The following is a 25,102-nucleotide window of genomic DNA, read 5'->3' on the forward strand; positions in this document are numbered from 1 at the left end:
AAGGGAGGAGGGAGGGGAGGAAGGAAGGACGGAAAAAGGAAGGAAGGAAGGGAAGAAGAGAAGGAGGGAGGGAGGGAAGGAGGAAAGAAGGAAGGAGGGAGGAGAGAATATGAAAGAAAGAATGACTAACCATTTTTTAGAATCTGTTTGGTTGTTGATACTTAAAAATAAATGTTAGTTTTACCAAAAATTTCTTCTCAAGGTTAAAATGGCACAACATTTATAAAACACTTTGAGCAGATCAGCTTCTTGAATTACTGTCTTAGCAACCTTGAAAGCTGGATGGCTTCTGTAGAAAGCTATGGTACAATTATCAGAATGTAACTACATGTTACATCAGGTCTGGAAAATATCAAAGAATAGGATTTATGTTCCTGCCGGTGTGAAATGTTATCAACCATCTCAGAGTTTGGCTGACACCCCATAATCACTGGCCTATGGGGACATTTGAAAAAAATATGTCTGTAACCTAGTCTTATCTGAAGCTAATCCAATCCCAACCTTTATCCTAACTGGCTAATCCATGTAGAGCTAGAGCTCTCTCACTAATAATCTTGGAACTATCTAGAGTTCTCTCTTCTCTATAGCAACATATGAGTCATTAGCAAGTCTTTAGTTTTTATGTCTACATAGCTTGAGTAATCTGTTAAATCCCTTGGATCCAAACTTTACTCATAAAATAATAGATTTTCCATGCAGAATGCCTAAACACATACTTTTCTTCATTTCAAATTAGGTGACGTGTTAATGGAAGAGACAAAGCCTTTCTTACCCAGGTAGCAAGTGTGGACAAAAAAGGACTTTCCTGCTGAACATTAACAGAGTCTGTATATTTTAAGATAACACCCAAAAAGAAGTTAATGAGACAAAAGGAAGATAATACAACTTTGAATTAAATATTGAATTAGACAGTATCTGACTCTTCTGAGTAAATCTGAGTGCATTGGTTTTCTCATCTGTAAATGGGTAGGAATAAGGGGAAAATCAAATGGTTCATAGTGATAATTATTATATATTACAAGACTACTTATGTTTCAAACCTATCCAGTATGTGTTACAATGTGTGCTGAGTCATTTGGTTGATTTTATTTTCCTCCATTACCTGGTAGAAAAAAGTAAACTCGGGAAACTGCTTGTAATTTGTTAAATCTCATTAGACAGCGTGTGGTAAAGTAAAAATACTGATTTTGAATTCAAAAGACCCAACAGTTCTACTGGACAAGTCACTTTTGAGGCTCAGTCCTGTTATTTATAGCAGTGGAAATTACACCCACATAACCAGATTAATATGTGGATTAAATGAGCTGCTATCAGAAAAAATCACTTTTCACGTTGACAAGTATCACACAAATATAGGATGTTTTGAAATAAAAATTCTCTGAGAAAAACAATGCCATTTAATTTAAATATGTTGTACCACATTTAAAATCAAGCTTGCCAAAAAGGCCTAAGAAAATTTTTATTTCTATTAGACAGATCTTAAAGCAAATTGAGTCTCCTTGGAATATAAAATTGTTAAAATTAAAAAAAAAAAAAAAAATCTCAGCTATGCCCACAAAATCAAATATGTTGCAAGTTATTCTAACTTATCTTTGTCTTCTTTCTCTACTGCACACTGGACCAATGCACTTCTCCTATTTCTCACTGTGTTAGTTAAAATACAACACACATCCAATGTTGCTGAAGCTGGAATCTGGGCCCAAGGGAGGAGAAATCGCCCATTATGATAAAGAACCAAATACGTTTAGGGGCTAAACAGGCCAGTCCAATCCTGTTGCTTATTTTAGTTCTATTCTGTGACCTTAGTCAGGCTGGGAGAGGGCTGAGAATAGCATCTCCATGATGTGGTTTAAAACCAGGATATGTCCCTTGAATTCATAAACTCTTGGTACTCTATCTTCCCTTCTTTAAAGCTAGAGTATTTTAAAGGGGATGCTTATCAAAGGGTTTTAGCAATTAGGAAATAAAAAGTGCAATGGGGCAGCTTGGTGGCTGTGAGATGATGATGCAGTTGCTATCCTTACAGTGGGAAGCCTTTCTCTGCCCCTGATGGTTTCAGGGAGGTCGGAATCTGGAGGATGAGGCCTTCCAAAGGCAGGGAAAGCTCTATTTTTCAGAATCAGAATTCAACAACCAACAGCCAATAGGAAGACTGTTGCTTGATTTACTTTGATGAGTAAACAATATCACTTTTATCTTCCCCTAGAGGACCATTTACTATAAATTCTAGCTTTTAAAAACAGAATAAGAAATTTAAAATCCATTATTTAAAAATTGAATGGATAAAAAAATTAACCCTTTAACATACTGAAATCTCTATATGAATTTTATTCCTGTTGGATAGATCTTAAAGCAAATTGAGGCTCCTTGAAATATAAAGTTATAATAATTATATCTGCCCAGAAATTAAATCTGATGAGACCAGTGACAAGGTCTCCTCCAAAGGAGAAGCTGGGGATGGATGACCTGAATGCTCCTTCATGCTCATGGTCTAAGATTCTGTCCAGAGAACCAGTCAGGCTGGAGAAGGATTAAAAGCGGCATCTCCACAACATGAAAGCTGTGGGAAAAGTTTTGGAAAACCCCACTATGACCTTGAAAATGACAGTCATTCAAAAACTCTTTTAAAGTCTTCTCTGCCATTATTTCCTTTGGCTACAAAACAGCCCTTGATACTAGCTGGCAAGAGACCTCATTAGTTTAAATCTCAAGCCCTAAGGAATATTTTTTGGATGTCCTCTCCCTGAGTTCATTTCTAGGGATGGTGTGACATTAAAAGTGGCTACCATGGTGCCTGTCTCCTCAAATGAGAGCTTGCTGGGCTGAGTCGTGTCTCATACTTCTAGTACCCCAGCATGGGATGTGGCTCTAGGTGTGCGAGGCCCAAATGTCCCTAGACCTGAACTAAAGAAAGACCAGACCTGATGGCCTCCTCCTTTTTTGGGCTCCATGCAATCAGGAGCTATCTGAGCTGGTATTTCTCAAAGCATCTTGATGGTGACCTCAGAAAGAAATACATTTTATGTAACAACCCAAAACACACATACTAAATTGTGGGTCTGTAAACCAGACTCCCTGGATGGTGCAAATGGTTAACGTGCTCGGCTGCTAACTGAAAGGTTGGAAGTTTGAGTACACCCATAGGTGCCTCAGAAGAAATGCCTGGTGATCTATTCTCGAAAATCAGCCATTGAAAACCCTATGGAGAACAGTTCTACTCTGACACATGTGGAGTCGCCATGAGTTGGAGTCGAACATTGGCTAGACTGCCTAAGCATAGTCCACTCCTTCTGTCAGGGACTGATTGTGTTTTATGCGTAACCCCACTTCCTCCTTCTGTTCCTCCATATAGACGTCTCTGCTCCATTATTATATTTTAAAGCACCCACCCAGTGTGCCTGGCACACTGGGCTGATGAAGGTAGTGGCCATTTTAAACCTCAGCTCAAATAAATGTCTGTAAAGTTATTTTAAAACATTTATAATGAATAACACTAAGCATAATCATGTTGACGACATTTTGGATTTTCTGTTACTCAGGTTCTTTGGGATAACTGTGAGTCGTTACTCAAAGTACCCTCATCAGATGAGGAGGAAAACTGAAGGGCTGAGAGCCTCAATCTTTAAAATGTGTTGTGCATTTTGGCTTTAATATGCACGTTTTTGCTGGAAGGTTGTAAAGCAAGACCGTGTTTTCTTTTAAGGCAGCTTTTCCCCTGCAGGGGACCATTTTTAAAGTGTTCTTTGAAGTTCCCCTCAAGTCATGGCCCCAGGGTCTCCATCATTTCCTGCTATCTCTTGGTAAGCAGCCTGCACCCCAGTTCCAGAACCCTTACTTTTCACCTGAAACTGGACTGTAGGGCTGATTTCCATCACCAGTCCCATCCCCCTTGACCCTCTATGACTGTAGGGGAATCTTTCTTAAGTGCAGCTTTCCCCATGTCTTCTTGTGACTCACAATTCCTTTTGCCCGCTTATTACCTGCAGAAGTAGGTTCAAAGGCGTCTATAGGCAATCAGGTCCCCTTGAGGTAGGACTCCAAACTAGCTGACCTGCCTGAATCTCACCACCCCCTCAAGGCTCCTCTCTCAGGTTGGCTTCCCAACCAGGAAGGTGTCTTCCCCAAAGGGTTATTTTGGAATAGAACAGGCACTTTTGGCTGACTTTTGGTTGTCACAATGACTGATGGGTTCTGGTGAAATTAATAATCTTCTGTTCAGGCATCTGTCCTCCCCTTTGGCTTCCCATCTTTTCCAATAGAATGCCAGCTCCACTTCCATCAAAGCAGATACGTCCACACGTAAGCAGCCGCCCCGAATATCCACACTCCCATGTTTGTCAGGAAAATAAATTAAAATTCATTACCACTCAATATACAATAATCATCAAAATCAATTGGAGAGAATTATATATATCAAGGATTTCCTGCCAGGTATGAAGTTTTTCCATTCCTCAAGAGTCAATGTGTTACTCCAGATCTCTGGAGAATCACATACCTAAAGATGAATTGCTTTAGCCAACTATAGAAATGCTTTTTCTTTGTTGCACTTTGGCCATATTCTGTCACCACACATTGTGAAATATTAAATACAGCTTGTTGACCTTGTGGTTGTATTTATAGTGCAATGTCATTCAGGATGTTGTTTGCCATCTGGCACAATGTGCTCTTCATGAGGATCCTGAGAACATCATCTCTCTGGTGTCTTTGCCAGTAATAGCTATCATCCTTCGAAGCAATTATTTTGTTTTTGTCTTAAGAACATAAGAAACCATTCAAGTTTTCTTTCTGCACTGGCTGCTAGAAAGCCCAGAGCTGAATCTATGGCCCAACTTTAGCAAATGTGTAAGACATCATAGAATGCAATTAGGACCATGACAGGCCTTTGGTCTTCATCACATTTTTCTTACCCTCATTTCCACTTAATGTTTTCATTTGCTCTGCATCACATATGTCTTTATTAGATTGACTCAATTGCTTTGAAATCAGATGAGAGTAAATCAGCCAGGCTGTGCCAGCCCTGTAGGTACGGCAAAAAGTATTCAAAGCAGAGCAAAGCTTGTTCCTTTGGAGACAAAAGAACAGGGAAGAAAAAGGGTCTGGTGGTTGGGAGAGGGCTGTAGAGTCACAGCAGCAGTGACTGTCCCACATTTTGGCCACACACAGGAAGTCTATAGAGATCCCGTGTGAGACAAGACTTCTGGGATCTACTAGATACTCATTCAGTTCAAACATTAAATTTCCACAGCTTTAATTAGGCAGTCTCATCTATCAGAACTAAAGGACTCCAAGATTCTCTCAAAAATTAATTCAACAAACATTATTGAATGTCTCTGTGTCCCATTGGCTTAGACTATGAGAACATGGTGATATAAAAGGTGCCAAGAGTCGGTTTTGGAAATACTGAACAGAGTGAGCCCCTCCCACTCAGCATGCATCTCTTCAAGTGGTGTGAAAGGTCACTGTGGGGGAACCATTGACCCCCTATCCCTGCCTTTGGAAGGAAATCCCCACCTTTGGAAGGAATGTGCTCTACACTGTGTCAACCTCACTGAGAAGAACTTGGGTCTTGATTTTCATTTGAACAGCAAAATTAGGGTATTTTTAGAAATTATTGGGTTTTGTTACTTTCATATTCTTTTACAATGTGATTTCTGAAGTCTAAACCTTTTGTTTCTGAGGTCACCTGAGACCCCCGCCCCCGCTACCGACATGTGTGTTTAAACCACTGGCAGTTATGATGTCTTTATCAAGCCTAAACAGTTCTTCATGGCAAACCCTGTTTCCTCAATTGTCATTTCCTTAATGCAAAAATGAACTAATTCTTCTTACTCTTTTCTGATAACTACTCATTTCACTCAGATGGTTAGAAATCCAAAGTCATTTTCTTATACATACAACACACACACACAGGTACACACCTCTCAGTTTGTTTGATGTAAGGAAAAAAATAAAAAGCCCTAGCTTTCATGCTAACACGATTAATGCTATACCTGGATGGATGGAAGAATGAAGGAGGGGGAAATTGGAAAGAAATCTGGATTTTAAAACAATAAATAAATAAAATTATTGTTGTAAAATATGTATAACACAAAATTTGCCATTTTAACCATTTTTTTTTTAGTGTACAATTCAGTAACATTAATTCATTAATCACATTCACCATGTTGTATAACCACCACTATTTCCAAAAGTTTTTCATCACCCCAAACAGAAACTCAGTACCCTTTCAGCAATAACCGCCCATCTCCCTTCCCCCAATCCTGGTAAACAAGAGTAAACTTTTGTCTTTTTGCATTTGCCTAGATGTTTCATGTAAGTGGGATCATGTCATAGTTGTCCTTTTGTGTCTGATGTTTTTCATTCAGCATAATGTTTGCAGTGTTCATCCACATCGTGACATATATTGATCAGAACTTCATTTCTCTTCGTGGCTGAATAATATTCTATTAAGTGTATCTACCACACTTTGTTTATCCATTCATCTGTTGATGGACACTCCAGATTTTTTGAGGCATGCTATTTAACCAGTTTTGCTAATCTCTTTGTGGTGAAAAATCCTCCTTTATGCTTCTTCCTTGTGTAGCCTATTTCTGAGAAATAACTTTTTCCACTGGAAGAGAGTTTCTTCCTAAATTATATTATTAACTTACAGCAAATCAAAGTTGCTAGTGTGCTGTTGCCGTGGGGTAAGATGGTCCCCCACCACTGGAGTCTAGTGCCTGTAGTCCTAGGCACCAGTGGGCCCATCAGTCGGGAGACTGTGTTCATCAGTCAGAGAACATGCCCTTTGAATCACTCACTGTTTACAGGCCAGCTATGTATTTCTATACCTCTTCACCAACAGAAAAAAAACAAAAACAAACCCATTGCCTTTGAGTCGATTTTGACTCATGGCAGCGACCCTATAGGAAAGAGTGGAACTGCCCTATAGGGTTTCCAAGGAGCGGTTGGTAGATTCGAACTGCCTACCTTTCGGTTAGCAGCTATAGCTCTTAACCACTGCAGCACTAGGGCTACGGACTTACACCTAGTCTTATAAATAATCATATTAAATATAGATGAACTAATCACTGCAATTAAAAGGCAGAAGTTATCAAACTGGATTTTAAAAAAAAACCCTAACTATATGCTGTTTACAGGGACATATTTATATTTCTAAAGACATGGATAGGTTAAAGTTAAAGGATAGAAAATCATATCCCTTATAAAGTCTAACTATAAGAAAGCTGGATTAGCTGTATTAATATCAGATTTCAAGATGAGGTGTATTGCCAAAATAAAGAAGGATATTTCATAATGATTGAAAAGTCAGTTCTTCAAGAAGACATAACAGTCCTAAATGTGCACGCACCTAAAAACAGAGCACAAGAAGCAAAAACTGACAGAATTAAAAGAAAAAACAGACAGATCTACAACTAAACAGTGAAACCTTTGAGAGCCAGAACTTGACAGGACTGCCTTGTTTTTCTGAGTCTCACAAGTTGTCAGCCTTTGATAGTGTGCAGTCTTACCACTTTTCTATTGCTCATTTTAGAGGACAATATTTTAGTTTTCCTTCTCTGACAGATTTCCATTCTCACAGGTTTTACTGTTGTTGGAGACTTAAACATTCCATTCTCATTAACAGAAAAGTACACAAACACGTCAGTAAATATATAGAATATTTGAACAACACTATCAACCATTTTAACCTAATTGACATTTATAGAACACTCAACCTAGCTACAGAAGAGTACAGATCCTTTCAAGAGCACAGGGAACACTCACCGTGACAGACCATATGCTTGCCATAAAACAAGTCTCAATAAATTTCAGCAGACTTAAATAATACAGGGTTTGTCCTCTGACAACACTGGAATTAAATCTGAAGCTAATAAAAGTTGATATCAAGAAAATTCTCAAATATCTGGAAAATAAGGAATACACTTCTAAATATCCCATGAGTCAAGGAAGAAATAACTAGGTGAATCATAAAATAATTGAACTAAATGAAAATAAAAGCACAGCATATAGAAATTTGTGGGATGGCTTAGAGGAAATTTTACAGCTCTAAGTGATTATATTAACAAAATAGAAAGATTTAAAATCAATAATCTAAGGCAGAGGTTGGCAAACTGTGGCCCATGAGGTAAGAATGACTTTTACATTGTTAAAGGGTTGTAAGAGAGAAAAGAAGGAGGAGGAAAAGAAGAAAAAGCAGCATCAGCAAAAGCAAGGAAAGGAGGAGGAGGAGGAGCAGCAACAGAGAACTATATGTGGCCCACAAAGCCTAAATTATTTACTCCCTGGCCCTTTGCTGCAAAATTTTGCCAGTCCTTGACTTAAGCTTCCACCCCAAGAAACTATAAAAATAAGATGAAGTTAAATCCAAAACAAGTAAAAGGAAGAAAATAATAAAGAGTATATCTATGAACTAGAGAAGAGAGAAAAATCAATGAAACTATACATTAGTTATTTGGAAATATTGATAAAATTGATAGATAATCAGCAAAACTGATCAATAAAAAAAGGGAGAAGACAGAAACTACCAATATCTGGGATTAAAGGCGAGGAGGCATCATGACAGATCCTACAGACATTAAAAAAAATGATAAGGGAATTTTATAAATAATTTCATGCCAAAAAGTTAGATGAAATTAAAGATTAATTGAAAAATACAACTTTTCAAAACTGACACCAGAAGAAACAAAATCTGAGTAGCTCTATATCTGTTAGAGAAATTGAATTTATAGTTAAAAAACTGGACACAATGAAAATTAAAAACCCATTTATCTTTTTTTTAATTATTGTACTTTAGATGAAGGTTTACAAAACAAACTAGTTTCTCATTAAACAGTCAGTACACATATTGTTTTATGACATTGGCTAACAACCCCACTACATGTCAACACTCTCCTTTCTCAACCTTGGGTTCCCTATTACCAGCTTTCCTGTCCCCTCCTGCCTTCTAGTCCTTGTCCCTTGGCTTTTGTGCCCCTTTAGTCTCATTTCGTTTTATGGGCCTGTCTAATCTTTGGCTGAAGGGTGAACCTTGGGAGTGACTTCATTAGTGAGCTAAAAGGGTGTCCAGGGGCCATACTCTCAGGGTTTCTCCAGTCTCTGTCAGGCCAGTATGTCTGGTCTTTATTTGTGAGTTAGAATTTTGTTCTACATTTTTCTCCAGCTCTGTCTGAGACCCTCTATTGTGATCCTTGTCAGAGCAGTCAGTGGTGGTAGCCAGGCAACATCTAGTTGTGCTGGACTCAGTCTGGTGGAGGCTGTGGTAGATGTGGTCCATTAGTCCTTTGGACTAATTATTCCCTTGTAACTTTAGTTTTCTTCATTCTCCCTTGTTCCCAAAGGAGTGAGACCAGTGGAGTAATCTTAGATGGCCCTCACAGGCTTTTAAGACCCCTGATGCTACTCATCAAGGTAGAATGTAGAACATTTTCTTTATAAACTATGTTATGCCAATTGAGCTAGATGTTCCCCAAGACCATGGTCCCCACAGCCGTCAGCCCAGCAATTTGATCTCTCAGGGAGTTTGGATGTATCTATGGAGCTTCCATGACATTGCCTTGTACAAGGTGTGCTGGCTTCCCCAGTATTGTGTACTGTCTTACCCTTTACCAAAGTTACCACTTATCTATTGTCTATTTAGTGTTTTTCCATCCTCACCCCTCCCCTCCTTTGTAACCATCAAAGATTATTTCTTTTTGTGTGTAAACCTTTTCATGAGTTTTTACAATAGAGGTCTCATACAATATTTGTCCTTTTGAGATTGACTTATTTCACTCAGCATAATGCCCTCCAGATTTCATCCATGTTATGAGATGCTTCACAGGTTCATCATTTTTCTTTATCACTGCATAATACTCCATTGTGTATGTACCATAATTTGTTTATTCATTCATCTGTTGATGGGTATCTAGGTTGTTTCCATCTTTTTGCTACTGTGAAAAATGCTGCAATGAACATGGGTGTGCATATGCCTATTTGTGTGACGACTCTTAGTTCTCTAAGATATATTCCTAGGAGTGGGATTGCTGGATCATGTGGTATTTCTATTTCTAGCTTTCTAAGAAAACACCATATCATTTTCAAAAATGATTGCATCATTTTGTATTCCCATCAGCAGTGCATAAGAGTTCAGACCTTCCTGCAGCCTCTCCAACGTTTGTTATTTCCTGCGTTTTTGATTCGTGCTAGTAATGCTGGAGTGAGATGGTATCTCATTGTAGTTTTGGTTCGCATTTCTCTAGTGGCTAGTGATTGTGAGCATTTCCTCATGTGTCTGTTGGCTGCTTCAATATCTTCTTCGGTAAAGTGTTCATTTCCTTTGCCCATTTTTTAATAGGATTATTTGTCTTTTTGTTGAAGAGGTGTTGGATTTTCTTGTAGATTTTAGAGATTAGACCTTTGTCTGATTTGTAATAGCCAATTTTTTTTTTCCCAGTCTGTAGGTTCTCTTTTTACTCTTTTAGTGAAGTCTTTTGATGAGCACAAGTGTTTAACTTTTAGAAGATCCCAGTTATCTAGCTTATCTCCTGGAGTTTGTGTGTTGTTGGTTATGGTTTGTATCCTGTTAATGCTGTGTATTAGGGCCTCTAGTGTTGATCCTGTCTTTTCTTCTATGAACTTTATAGTTTTGGGCTTTATATTTAGGTCTTTGAGCCATTTTGAATTAGTTTTTGTATATGGTGTGGGGTATGGCTCATGTTTCATTTCTTTGTAGATCGATATCTAGTTTTGCCAGCACCATTTGTTAAAAAGACTGTCTTTTCCCCATTTGATGGACTTTGGGCCCTTGTTGAAGATCAGGTGACCGTAGGTGGATGGATTACATCTGGGTTCTCAGTTCTGTTCATTGGTCAATGTATCTGTCATTGTACCACTACCAGGTTGTTTTGACTACTGTAGCTGTATAGTAGGTTCTGAGGTCAGGTAGTGGGAGTCCTCCTACTTTATTCTTCTTCAAAAGTGCTTTACTTTTCTGGGGCTTCTTCCCTTTCCATATAAAGGAAAAGACAGTCTTTTTAACAAACGGTTCTGGCACAACTGGATGTCCATCTGCAAAAAAATGAAACAGGACCCACACCTCACACCATATACAAAAACTAATTCAAAATGGATCAAAGGCCTAAATATAAAGCCAAAGACTCTAAAGTTCATATAAAGCTAATGATTAGTTTTTCCATCTCTTTAATAAATGTTGCTGGTATTTGGATTAAGATTGCATTGTATTTGTAGATTGTTTTGAGTAGAATTGTCATTTTCACAATGTTGAGTCTACCTATCCATGAGTATGGTATGTTTTTCCATTTACATAGATCTCTTTTGGTTTCTTGCAGAAGTGTTTTGTAGTTTTCTTTGTGCAGGTCTTTTACATCCCTGGTTAGATTTATTCCTTAGTATTGTATTTTTTTAGGGGCTATTATAAATGGTATTGTTTTCCTGATTTCCTTTTCATCATTCTCTTTATTGGTGTATAGGAATCCGAATGACTTTTGTATGTTTACCTTGTATCCTGCTACTCTTCTGCATCTTTCTATTAGTTCCAGTAGTTTTCTTGTGGAGTCTTTTGGGTTTTCTAGGTATAGTATCATATCATCTACAAATAGGGACAGTTTAACTTCTTCATTACCAATTTGGATACCCTTTATTTCTTTTTCTTGCCTTACTACTCCAGCACAATGTTAAATAGGAGTGGTGATAAAGGGCATCCTTGTGTTTTTCCTGTTCTCAAGGAAAATGTTTTCAGCCTCTCTCCATTAAGAATGATGTTGGCTGCTGGTTTTGTATAGATGCCCTTTATTATGTTGAGGAATTTCCCTTCTATACCTATTTTATTGAGAGTTTTTTATCAGGAATGGATGTTGGACTTTGTTGAATGTCTTTTCTGCATCAGTTGAGATGATCATGTGATTCTTTTCTTCCCTTTTGTTTATGGGGTGGATTACACTGATTGATTTTCTAATGTTGAACCATTCTTGCATACCTGGTATGAATCCTACTCAGTCGTGGTGTGATTTTTTTTGATATGATGCTGAATTCTGTTGGCTAGAATTTTATTGAGAATTTTTGCATCTATATTCATGAGAGATATTGGTCTATAGTTTTCTTTTTTTGTGGTATCTTTGCCTAGTTTTGTTATCAGGGTTATGCTGGCTTCATAGAGTGAATTCAGAAGTGTCGCTTCCTTTTCTATGTTCTGAGATAGTTTGAGTAGTACTGGTGTAAGCTCTTTTCTGAATGTTTGGTAGAATTCTCCCGTGAAGCCATCTGGGCCAGGGCTGTTTTTTGTTGGAAGTTTTTTTTTTTTATTACCTTTTCAGTCTCTTTTATTATAGGTCTGTTCAGATTGTCAACATCATTTTGTGTTAGTTTGGGTAGGTAGTGCGTTTCTAGAAATTTGTCTATTTCCTCTAGGTTTTCAAATTTGTTGGGAATATAGTTTTTCATAATACTCTGTTATGATCCTTTTTATTTTAGCTGGGTCTGTTGTAATGTCCCCCATTTCATTTCTTATTTGGGTTATTTGTGTCCTCTCCTGTTTTTCTTTCATCAGTTTGGCCAGTGATTTGTCAATTTTGTTGATTCTTTCAAAGAACCAATTTTTGGTTTTGTTGATTCTTTCTATTGCTTTTCTATTCTCTATTTAATTTATTTCTGTTTGATCTTTATTATTTCCATTCTTCTGGTGGCTGTGGGCTTTTTTTTGCTGTTCTCGTTCTGTTTGTTCGAGTTGTGTAGCTAATGTTTTGCTTTTGTCCCTTTCTTCTTTTTTGATGTGTGCATCCATTGCTATAAATTGTCCTCTGAGGACTGCCTTTGCTGTGTCCCAGAGGTTTTGGTGTGATGTGTTTTCATTCTCATTTGATTCTAGGAATTTTTTTATTCGGTCTCTGATTTCTTCTATTACCCAGTGGTTTTTAAGCAGGGTGTTATTCAGTTTCCATGTAATTGATTTTTCTTCCCTTGCTCTTCCTTTTGTTAATTTCTACCTTGATGCTGTTGTGGTCAGAGAAAATACTTTGTATTATCTCAGTCTGTTGGATTTTGTTGTGGGTTGTTCTGTGGTCTAAGATGTGGTCTATTCTGGAGAATGTTCCATGTGCATTGGAAAAGAATGTGTACTTTGCAGCTGTTGGGTGGAGTGTTCTATGTATGTCTATGAGGTCAGGTTGGCTGATTGTGCCCTTTAGATCTTCTGTATCTTTGTTGAGTTTCTGTCTAGATGTTCTGTCCTTTACCAAGAGTGGTGTGTTGAAGTCTCCTACTATTATTGTGGAACTGTCAGTTTCTCTTTTCAGTGCTGTTAGAGTTTGTTTTATGTATTTTGGAGCCCTGTCATTGGGTGCATAGTGTTTATTATGGTTATGTCTTCATGATGGATCATCCTTTAATCACAGTATAGTGCCCTTCTTTGTCTTTTGTGGTGGATTTTGTTTTAAATTCTATTTTATCTGAGATTAATATTGCCACTCCTGCTCTGTTTTGGTAGCTGTTTGATTGATATATTTTTTTCCATCCTTTGATTTTTAATAAATTTATGTCTTTGTTTGTAAGGTGTGTCTCTTGTAGACAGCATATTGATGGATCCTGTTTTTTAATCCATTCTGTCACTCTCTGTCCCTTTATGGGTGCATTTAGGCCGTTTACATTCAGTGTAATTATTGATAGGTGTAAGTTTATAGCTGTCATTTTGTAGTGCTTTTTTTTGTGGTGCTGATGTTTTCTTTCTTTCTCTTACTGTCCTGTGCTGAATTCCTTTTGTTTGCAGATTTTTTTTTCATTTCTTTTCTTTTTGTAGATTTTGTTTTTACTGAGACCTTATCTTTTTCTTCTTTATGTTGATGTGTAGGTTTGTTAACTTTCTTTGTGGTTACCTTGAATTTTCTCCTATCTTCCTAGGTTTGAACCAGTCTATTATTGCTTGGTATTGCCTTGAGTTCCTCTCTATTAAAAGGTCCTATACCTACACCGTTTAGTCCCTCTTTTATTGTTCTGATGTTGTTGTTATTTACAGATTAACCTCTCTGGTTCCCTGTTGTAAATATTTTGGTTTTGAATAGTCTGTGAGAGTTCATTTCATAGGTTAGTATCTGGCTGGTGTGATCTTGCATCCTAGATTCAGGCTGTGGTCTGATGTTGTTTGTTCTCAAGCTGAAGGACCCCCTTTAATAATTCTTATAGCTTTGGTGTGGTTTTTGCATATTCCCTTAATTTCTGTTTATCTGGAAATGTCCTAATTTCATCATCATATTTGAATGAGAGATTTGCAGGATATATTATTCTTGGTTGACGATTTTTTTCTTACAAGGTTTTATATATGTCATCCCATTGCCTTCTTGCCTGCATGGTTTCTGCAAATAATCAGAGCTTAGTCTTATTGTTACTCCTCTGTATGTGATTTTTCCTTTTTCTCGAGCTGCTTTCAGGATTCTTTGTCTTTGGTTTTGGTGAGTGTGATTATGATATGCCTTAGTGATTTTCTTTTGAGGTCTATCCTATATGGGGTTCGTTGAGCTTCTCAGATGATCAGCTTTTCATCTTTCATGATGTTAGGGAAGTTTTCTGTCAGCAATTCTGCAATGATCCTCTCTGTGTTTTCTGTTTTCTCCCCCTGTTCTGGAATGCTGATCACTCAAAAATTTTTGCTTTTGATTATATCCCACGTTATTCTCAGGGAAAAACTCGTTTTCTTAACTACTGAATTCTGTTAGATATTTAAGCAAGAATTACTACCAAATCTTACTTAACTGCAGACAATAGAAAACACTTCCCAACTCATTTTATAAAGCTATTATAAGCTGAACACTTGAGTCAAACAAAAACATCCAAGAAAAGAACTTTCATGAATATACACGCAAATATTCTTAACAAGATATTAGAAAACCAAATTCAACAATATCTAAACCTACAATTTTTATCCCCAGGATGAAAGGTTAGTTTAATATTTGAGAATTAAGCAATTTAATTCATTATATTAACAGAATAAATAGAAAAACTATATTATCATGTCAATAGATGTGATAAAAAAAATCTATTGAGGATAGCATGAGAATAAAATATAATACCTATTCCTGACTTTGAAGGAAATTCTTAGAAAAGTAGAAGAAAACTTTCTCCTCCTGATAATAAACATGAAAATCCTACAATACCATACTTAGTGCTAAAAGACTGATACTTTCCCCCCAAGATCAGGAGCAAGGCAAAGATGCCTACTCCTAGCCCTTCTATTTAACATTGTACTGGATGTCCCAGCCTGTACAATGGGGCACAAAAAAGAAATAAAAGACATAAAGTTCTTAAAAACTCCTCACAAACAATGGCTACATGCACTGTCTCTGCTTCCTCTCTTCCCATTCTGTCTTGAGTTCACCCCAGTTGGGCTACTCCAGCCCCACCCACCATTCCACCACGACTTCTCTTGCAGAGATTACCATTCACCTTCACATTGTCAGATTCAACAGTTCAGTTTCATTCCTCATGCAATTTGACCTAAAGCATCATTTGGCATAGCTGATGTTCCCTCTTCCCTTTCCCCACTTGCCTTTCAGGACTTCCTGGTTTTATTTTGACAGCACTAGCCACTTTTGCTCAATCTCGTTTGCTGATATCGCCTCACTTTCCCCAACCCCTAAATGTTGGAATGCCCGGCGTTCATTTTTCAGATCTCTTCTCTTATGCTCCCTGTACTCTCACCATAGATAACTTTAAATATCCTCTATATGCTGATATTTCTCCAAGGTTTTGTAAATCTCTAGCCAGGACCTCTCCCCTGAACTTCGAATTTCTTAATCGAACTGCCTACTTGATATCTCCATTTTCATAATTAATAGGCACCTCAAATTGACTCGACAGCACCTAACAACAACAACAAACTTAATATGTACAAAAGCAAATACGTGATCTTCCCTTCACCCTCACCCAAAGCCTGTTTCTCTTCTCTTTAAATAGTAACTTCATTCTTCATCTTGCTCAGGTCAGAAACCTTAGAATCATTCGTCACTTCTCTTCTCAACATCCCGCATCCATACTGGTGAGCAAATCTCGTCAGCCTTACCTTCAGATATATCCGCAGTCTAAAAGTTTCTCACCACTTCCTCCAACCACCTTGGTCCGAATCACCATTATCTCTTATCTGGGTTAATCTAACAGCCTCTTGATGCCCACTCTTACTCCCTCTACAATCTGTTTTCCAGGCAGCAGTCAGACTGATCCTCCTAAAACGTAAGTCAGACCTCATTTCTCCTAAGCTAAAACCATGCAACGGCTCCCCAACTTACTTCGAGTAGGATCTTTCCCTACTACTTCTTTGTTTCATCTCCTTTCACTTTCCTGCTTGCTTACTGTGCTGTAGACCTACTGGTTTCCTTGCTCTTCTGGGAATACGACATGCATGCACCCACCTGAGGCCTTCGCATTTGGTGTTCCATCTGCCTGGAATATTCTTCTCTCAGTTATCATTACAGATTGTTCCTGCGCCTCCTCAGATCTCTACTTAAACATCTCTTATCAATGAGATCTTCTCGAGGCCCCCTATTTAAAATAGCTATCCTTGCGCTAGCATCCCATATCCTCTTTTGCTTTTTTTAAAAAATTTTTTACCATCTGACATATTTTGTATTTTTCTTATTTGTTTATTGTCTATATTATTCATCCTAATCTTATTAGCTACCCTGGGACAAGAATTTTTATATTTTTTCCACTGCTAAATCCCTAGTGCATAGAACAGTGTTTGACACATAATCCCAAAACCAAACAAAACCCAATGCCATTGAGTTGATTCCAACACATAGAGACCATGTAGGACACAAATAGTCACTCAGTATTTCATGAATGAAGTAATTTATTTATTAACTCATTTGTCTATTTACTTATTCACTGAGTTTCTATTTTCCTGGCCCTGCCTTTGTGGGGCTTACAATATAGTCAAAATAATAGTAAAAATGACCATTTATTGAGTGGCTAATCACTTTACCTATGTCATTTTATTTAATCCGTATAACAGCCCATTTTACAGGTGAGGAAACAAGCTTGGACCAAGATAAAAAACTTGACCAGGGTTAGATAGCTTGTAAGTACTACCATTCTTCAAAACCTGTTGTTGTTAGCTACTATCTCTGACTGCATAACATTCTCCTATTGAAGTTGAGATGGTATCCTACATCCATAAATTATTTTAAATCAACTCATTGGTGACTCTTGACAAATAATTTCTTAATGCAGGCCCATAGTCAAGAAAGCATCTTTTAAAATGAAACTTCTTGGGGATGCACACTCACTTCCTTTTCCTACCACTTCCTGTATTTCTTCCCCTTCCTAACTCCATTTCCCCTACCTTCCCTTGGAGTGACTATTTCATCTTCCAGTGTGAGCTTTCTCATCTGCACCTCTACATCTGTCTTTTCTTTTTGCTGTTGCTAAGCTACCCAGTTCATTTGTCCTCTGGGACTCTGATTTTATTCAATCTTTTGTCTTTTTTTTTTAATCCTAGCTCATTTCCTTCTGTCAGCACGTTTGCTTAGGACTCAGCTACTTAAAAAATACACAAACCACCACCACCACCACCACCACCACCACTACTGCTGCTGCTGCTGCTGCTACTACTACAGTAATAACAAAAACTTCAGTTGATCCTGATTTCCTTCCTAGTTTCTCTCCTATTTCTGTTCTTCTCTTTACTGTGAATTATAGTTCAATTGATTTGTACCTATGGCCATTAGCACATTTTACTTCCGTGTTTTCACCATCAGCTCTTTCCTTATCCTCTCGTGACAGTCCATCTCATTATTGAACTTCCAGCTGTTAAAATGATATTTGTTATAATAAATTCTGTACCCCAAAACTTTCTCCCATTGGTCATAATGTTGTTTTCTGGAACCACAGAGAATATCCTGTTCACATTTCCATATAAAGCCTTTCAGATAGTTGTTGAAGGCAACCATAATTTCTCCTAAAGTCTTCTTTTCTCCAAAATAAAAGTCCCTAGATCTACAGTAATTCTTCACTAATATAATTTTGAGTTATTTTACAATCTTGCAGCTTTCTTGACGTGCGATTAATAATCCTTATAGTCTTGTTCAAATTGGTACTAATCTACTATTATTTTTGTAATAGACAAGTAATCTAAAAAGTGTAACTTACTCAGCTCTGCTAGCTTTATTTCATCAATGACCTTTTATGTGTAACAGATACAGGAATAATACCAAGTATATTATGACCGAAGCTATCCTTTTGTTTTGAACATTACATTCCTATTGATGCTGTCTAGATTACATTCAGTTTTATATATTATCTTACTTCTGGCTCATATATCAATGGAATTACGAAATTATTCATCAAACATGCTACTATATATTCCTATCCAAAATTATGTAGTTGGTTTTTTGAACCTAGATGCAGGATATTCCATTTAATTTTCAGTACTGTCACGCACCATATAATGCCTGTTCGAGCAACATCCAACTTCATATACATCCGTGGTGCCATAAGATTGTAACAGAGTTCGAAGATCCCAATGATAGAACAGGATGTAGTGGATGTAACACTTAAGAAACACTGCCAAACTGCGCAATGTTTTCATGAGCGTCACAAAGTAGTGCCTGCGTTCGTTATTCAAACAATTGTATGTATTTAATTCAAATTTTTAATATAATAGGCTTTATGGCAGTCCATTCTTAAGTATGAGCTGTCCATAAGTCAGACATTTGTAATCTGGGGACTGCCTGTATATAATATGGTGTTCGCACAAAGGCCAAATCACATAACGTCCTATTTTACAGAGCGTATCGTAGACGTTAAGCAACACATGACTGTATGTTAGATTCAGTCCACGATCCTGGGCTGCTGATATAATTTTAGATCACATTATCTAAATAATCACACTGTTTAGATACCTGCATTCAAGGTGATATTAACTAGTACCATGAGGATATCCTCATGTCATTATCATCCTACATGTATATCATTTCAAATCATTGATAAAAATGTTGAAAAAGATATTGTGTCCCATTTGCAAAGGTTGCTTACACCTTTGAAAATGTTTTATCATGTTTCTGGAGTTAACTCCTTTGAAAGTGTACTCAACTCACCCAACACCCTGATTCCTGTGGAGGAGGCACTTTTCCCCTGGGGTGTGTCAGAGGAGGTTCTTCCAGGGTGCCCCGCCTGGTAGCACTTCGACATGTACCTAGTTGCTCCCTGACACCTTCCACATGCCACCTTCCTTTGTGCTTCTCATCTGCTCCGTCATGACCTCACATTTCTGGAAGAGGAAACACAAGACTGTAACCATCCTGCATTTCAACCATTGGTATCGAGGACCACCATGAGATCATTTCTCACCTGATAGAAAAAAAAAAACAAACAAGGAACGAGATGAAAATCAGACTGAATATGAATGAATAAGACGGTTAATGAATACAAGAATTATAACCTATTTTGTTTAGTCTAAGAATTAAACAAATCTCTGGATTCCTAGATTTTCTTCTCTTAAACATCTTCCCCTCTAATGAAGGCAAGGAAAAAAATCTATTCCAAACAAAAGCTTTAGAATGATGTTATAGCTTCCATCTTGTTTGTACTTGGTAGGAACATACTGCCAGCAGCGAGAGGTGGAAGCCATCATGGAGGGCGATGAGGACGATGGAGGCTGCTGCTGCTGTAAACCGGGCCACTTGCCCCACCTGTTATCCTGCAATGCCGCATTTAACCTCCGTTGGCTTACGTGGGAAATCACGCGGACGCAGTACATCTTGGAGGGCTACAGCATCATAGACAACAATGCAGCCACCATGCTGCAGGTCTTTGATCTACGAAGGCTCCTCATCCGGTACTACATCAAGGTACTGCTCGGGGTTACAAACACTTGTCTCAGTAATGATGTGGGTTGACAGAAGAAGCTCCTGCAAAGCTTTGCGAAAATACAAATTTTGAGCCTTCTTAGCTTCTGAATCAGATGCACAGCTAGGTATGGGAACTGTTGCTTTATTGAACAATCCTAGAAGGCGTTGGTTTAGCCCATGGTTTGTGTCCCTGAGTCATATGCTAAGCCTGGTACAAATTGGCAGTCAGGTTTCTTATATAGGTCTGTTTCCTCAATTCTAACACTGCACGGGTTGCTTATAATGATGGTTATGATAAATTTAAACATCTTAGAAATATTTCAAACCTCAATGTTTATTATGAGTCATAAATGTCAATTTAGATGCTTTTTAAATTGTCCATTTTAGAACTAGAGTTGTTTTGAATTGCAGGATAACTTAAAAATATAGCAAAATCCCATTATAAACAGAGTTGGAAAGTTCCATTTCCAAGTGTAAACAGAAGTTATTGCCAACTCTTTTCCCTCACTCTCATGGGGAGTCATGGCTTATTTTTTCAGTCACTTGGTACTTATGTCTGCCCCAACCTGTATTCAGCATCAGAAAGAAGTGCCTGTTTGGAATTAGCCTCCTGGAGAACAAATGTGAGACCTGACCAAAGAGGATGGGTATAACTGGGTGTCTTAGTTATCTAGTGCTGCTGTAACAGAAATACCACAAGTGGATGGCTTTAACAAAGAAATTTATTCTCTCACAGTCTAGTAGGCTACAAGTCCAAATTTAGGGTGTCAGCTCCAGGAAAAGGCTTTCTCTGTCAATTCTAGAGGAAGGTCCTTGTTGTCAATCTTCCCCTGGACTAGGAGTTTCTCCTCACAGGAACCCTGGGTACAAAGGATGCACTCTGCTCCCAGTGCTGCTTCCTTGGTGGTAGGAGGTTCCCCTGTCTCTCTGCTTCTCTCTTTTATATCTCAAAAGAGATTGGCTTAAGACACTATCTAATCTTGTAGATCTCATCAATATAACTGCCACTAATCCATCTTATTACATCATAGTGATAGGATTTACAACACATAGGGAAATCATATCAGATGACAAAATGGTAGACAATCATACAATACTGGGAATCATGACCTAGCCAAGTTGGTAGATATTTTGGGAGGACACAATTCAATCTATGACACTGGAGCAAAGGTGTTTCTGAAGGGAAAGGGGCAGGTGAAGGCCGCTGTGACTGAGGAAGACTTTGTGGTGGACTGTGTATAGGTGGAAGGCCTGGACAGTCCACAGAAGGGCCCACACTTAATGCTGTTCAAAAGGAGGAAGCACATCCATAGGAGGCCCAAAAACACTGCCAGCTATGGCTGAGGCAGGAGATCCAGGCAGAAAGGAGAAAATACAGAAATAAAAAGATTACAGGAGTACCTGGAGCCTCAAGAGTTTCAACCAGCTAAAAAGCAGGACATGTAGAAGTTTACTGAGGGGACTCCAAAGTCTGCAGCAAAAGCTGCTGAAATTTACCGGAAATAGAAGGTAGTACCATGAAAGCCAGAAGACAAAGAACTCTAAATTATCATACACCTGTGTGACTACAGGAGCCCTGAATATTCAGAACAGATTTAGCAGTTCATACTCACCACCTTCGTGTGTGCTGGAGGGATGCACAACTTTACTCCAAATGTCGCATAAAACTATAAATGCTTTGGGAAGCAAATCAGGGAAGTTGTGATCTCTTGACTCCTAACTCCCTCTTCTGTTCCCTAAGCCATGAAGTTTTTTCATACGTAGAATAAACTCCAGGAAAATTCGGTATATCAGTTGGTATTAGACTTGGTGGTGAGTCACAAAATAGCAGTGGTGCACACAAGAGAGAAGTTTATTTCACTCTCACAGAAATGAAGGCTGGTATGGTAACACCCAGGTTCTTTCCAGCTCTCAGTGCCACCATTTTAAGTATATCACCCAACCTCATGTTCCAAGATTCAAGTTTCAGGCAACAGGTGGGGGAAAGGAGGCTCCCATGGTGCACTTCTGCTTCGTCCCATTGGCTGCAGCTTAGTCAGGATGCTGGCTGCAAGGTGGCCTGGAAGGTGTATTCCAGGCAGCCATGAGCCCAGATAAAATCACGTGTTTGTGGAAGGAGGTGAAAACAGAAGTTAGGTGGTAACTAGCCATCTCGGCCTCCCTCATCCAGGAGAGAAAGCTTCTTTCAAGCATATCCTTTAGTTCTTAGGTGGCAGCAGGACAGGTTGGAAGCAAGTGGCCGGGAATGTAACCCAGAGAAGCAGCTAGGGCAAGCAGGGGCATCCAGATAGGCAGGTTTATGAAACCTGGAGTTGAACTTCTCCTTGTTGCCTCAAGAATAATGCTAGACTCTTTAATCTGCCATCCAAAGGCCTCCACTGTTGTGTCCAATTTCATTTCCATTAGCCACCTCTGTTCCTCATCCCTTTCTTGTATATGCTGTGTCCACACGGAGCTTTACCCACTGTGCCTTTGCATGTGCTGGTCTCTCCTCCTGCAAAGACTTTCTTCTCACTATTCTTTGCTCAAATCTTACCTTCCAATCTGGGCTCGAATTCCAGCTCTTCCTCATGTGCTGCCCTGGGGCCTGTGCTGTTCACTTCCCTGTCCTCTAGAAGATTTTCTACTTCACTATGACAACTCGTTAAGCACAAGAGCCACTCCTGGTTCCTCTGTGTCCCTGAGCTCTATGTGATGACTTGCATATTGAGGTGCCCCATACATTTTTGGACTGAATGAAGAAAGGCTCCAGATAAGTGGGAACTAGGAGTCCAGGCCATAAATTCTGGATGTTAAGAGATCCAGATCTAGGCAAGGGTCTGAGTGACTGCTCCAGGCAAGAATGGGGTTCAGTACTGAGCCAAGTCTCTGGGACTCTGGGACTCCCATGGGCTGCCCTTCCATGGGCCAGACACGTGGACAGACCTGAGCTCACATAATGAGGCAAGCAGATCACCAGGTGTGGGAGAGAAGGGAGAGGAAGTGGATTAGGTGCCCTCTCAGGGTCCGCCCTCCCTGGCTAACACGCTTGGCTTTTCCAGAGGCCTTGGGAGCTCTGTGCTGATGCTCAGACAGATGGTACCTCTGCCTCCCTCCCCTGGACTTGTAATTGGTTATCTACTGTCCTTCTCTCCTCTCTGACATGCCTTCTGATCCTCTACATGCTTTCTAAAATAACAAGTTGTAATCTGAAAAACAAATCCAGTATAGTCTGCAAATAGAGGAGGGCTAAGGGAGGTTCCCAGAACCCTGCCAGGTACTAGTTGGCTTCTGGGGAGCAGCGCCCCTCACTCTGCTTTCTAAGAAAGGGGAGTGATCCCTAAATCCCTAAATGAGCCCTGTAGGTGAGGTAGGAGAGGAAGAGAGTGCAGTGATTTTTTACCTAGACCAGCAGCATCAGACTCACCCAGGTGGCTGGATAATTACAGATTTCCATGTCTTACCCAGAATTCTGACTCTGTAGGCCTGGAGTGTGGCCCAAGGACTTATATTTTTAAATAAGTTTCCTAAGTGATTTCATACACAACCAAGTTTGGGAACAACTACAGACATATTTGTTCTTAATATAAACAGAATCTCCTTAACTCCCAGTCAGAGCTCAGATGGACTGAGATATTTGCACCAATGGGGCCACATGATGCCACCCTCATTAATTCACATTGGCAGTGTCAACCTCATTCATGTGAAGTTTTGCTAAATATAATACTCAGTCATACATCTTCCTACCTTTCAGCAAGGGGTAGTCAGAACTGCCACTCACTCCCGTGGTAAAAAATCAGTTGCTGTCCAGTTGACTCCAACTCATGGTGACCCCATGTGTGTCAGAGTAGTATTGTGCTCCATAGGGTTTCCAATGGATGATTTTTCAGAAGTAGATCACCAGGCCAGATCTTCCAAGGTACTTGTGGGTGGACTTGAACTTCCAACCGTTCAGTTAGCAGCTGAGCATCTTAACCATTTGCACCACCCAGGGACTCCCTCTCTCATGATATGGTTAGATGAAATTTGAGGAGAATGGAGTGGCTGTTAGAAGAGATGAAACAGACTTTTGGAAAGAAAACAAATAAATATTTTCTTCTTTGACCTTGGTTGCTTGGTGAGCAAAGTTGACTTTGTAGCTGTGAATTGCTTCAAGTTTCAAGAGTTCAGTTTCATTCTTTTTTTTTTTTATTTTTCTATTGCACAGGACAATTGAAAAGGAAGAAGAACTTAGAATAATTCCTTTTACAAAAAAGGATTTTTTAAAAAATCTTTCAGTAAACTAGGTCAGTCCCTCCACCCTCTATGAACATATTTGAAATAATTTCCTTCCTGAGGACTTGAAATTTTCCCTGGTGCATCCTCCATCTCTCCTCAATTTATGAGTGTTTAAATACCTCTTAGCATTCAAGAAAGCAGCCTTTGCCAGTGCCTGGCGTTCCTGCTGCTACTGTTTCTGCCTAGATCTTTCAGAAGGGAGATGTGCTTATCACTTGCTTTGCAGAATACAGAGTGAAAAATCCAGTCATGTTGGCCGGACTGCCAGGTCCCGTTACTAGAATCAGTTGTCTGATAGAATAGGCTGATCTACAATTAAAATGAGCAACAAAGAGAATCCCTGCTGTAGGAGCCAGATATACTGAATTAATTCAGAAAGTGTCCTGCTTACAACGTGATTCAGGTTATATTCTGTCAAATTCATTTTCACCTTGCTTTCCTGTTTTCCTTATCATTTATCTGTTCCATTCTGGCAGATTCTGGGATTCTACCCTATTCATTAACTATGTCTCCATGACAGAATTTCTTCCTATATAAAGTGGAAATGGAGTATGGTTTAGAATTAGTTGGAGTGGTTCTGGGTGCTTCTGGTGAGAGGTGTGTGTTAGCACTACAGTTCCCTTCTAGCATGGGAACGTGGGAATGCCGATTGAGCCAAGGTTATACAGTTGATCCAAAGTCCACACTGCAAGGTTTTGCCAGACCTAAAAGAAGAAGTTTTAGCCTCTGAGATTCAAAGTCTTTATTAACTAATACAACTTCATCGGTTGTAGGGTTATTTAATTTCTCCCTAGAAATAGATCAAAAGATAAGCTTTTTTTTTTTTTTTTCGACAGCTATGGGGTTTATTAGGGAAGTAACTGGCTACATTTCAGGATCAGTATTAACTTGAAAGTAACAGGAACAACATAGGACAGGATCAGTTTGTCAATCAGGATAACTTCCAACCAGGACAGCTCTCAGCTCCTTCTAAGCCATGGCCCTCAGGTAGGCTGTGCTTCTAGGCCAGGCTA

The 25,102-nt window shown here is 38.9% G+C and overlaps 1 protein-coding gene across 1 annotated transcript in view; it reads left to right on the top strand.

The window, feature by feature from the left end:
* Positions 1-25,102, top strand: part of PCNX2 (pecanex 2) — a 343,407-nt gene that overhangs the window by 276,836 nt on the left and 41,469 nt on the right. The window contains exon 26 of the mRNA XM_012554495.2: positions 19,579-19,832. Within this exon, the coding sequence (XP_012409949.1) occupies positions 19,579-19,832 (254 nt within the window). The remainder of the gene's footprint in view (positions 1-19,578; positions 19,833-25,102) is intronic.

This window comes from Trichechus manatus, unplaced genomic scaffold (assembly GCF_000243295.1).
Source record: "Trichechus manatus latirostris isolate Lorelei unplaced genomic scaffold, TriManLat1.0 scaffold00021, whole genome shotgun sequence".
NCBI lineage: Eukaryota > Metazoa > Chordata > Mammalia > Sirenia > Trichechidae > Trichechus > Trichechus manatus.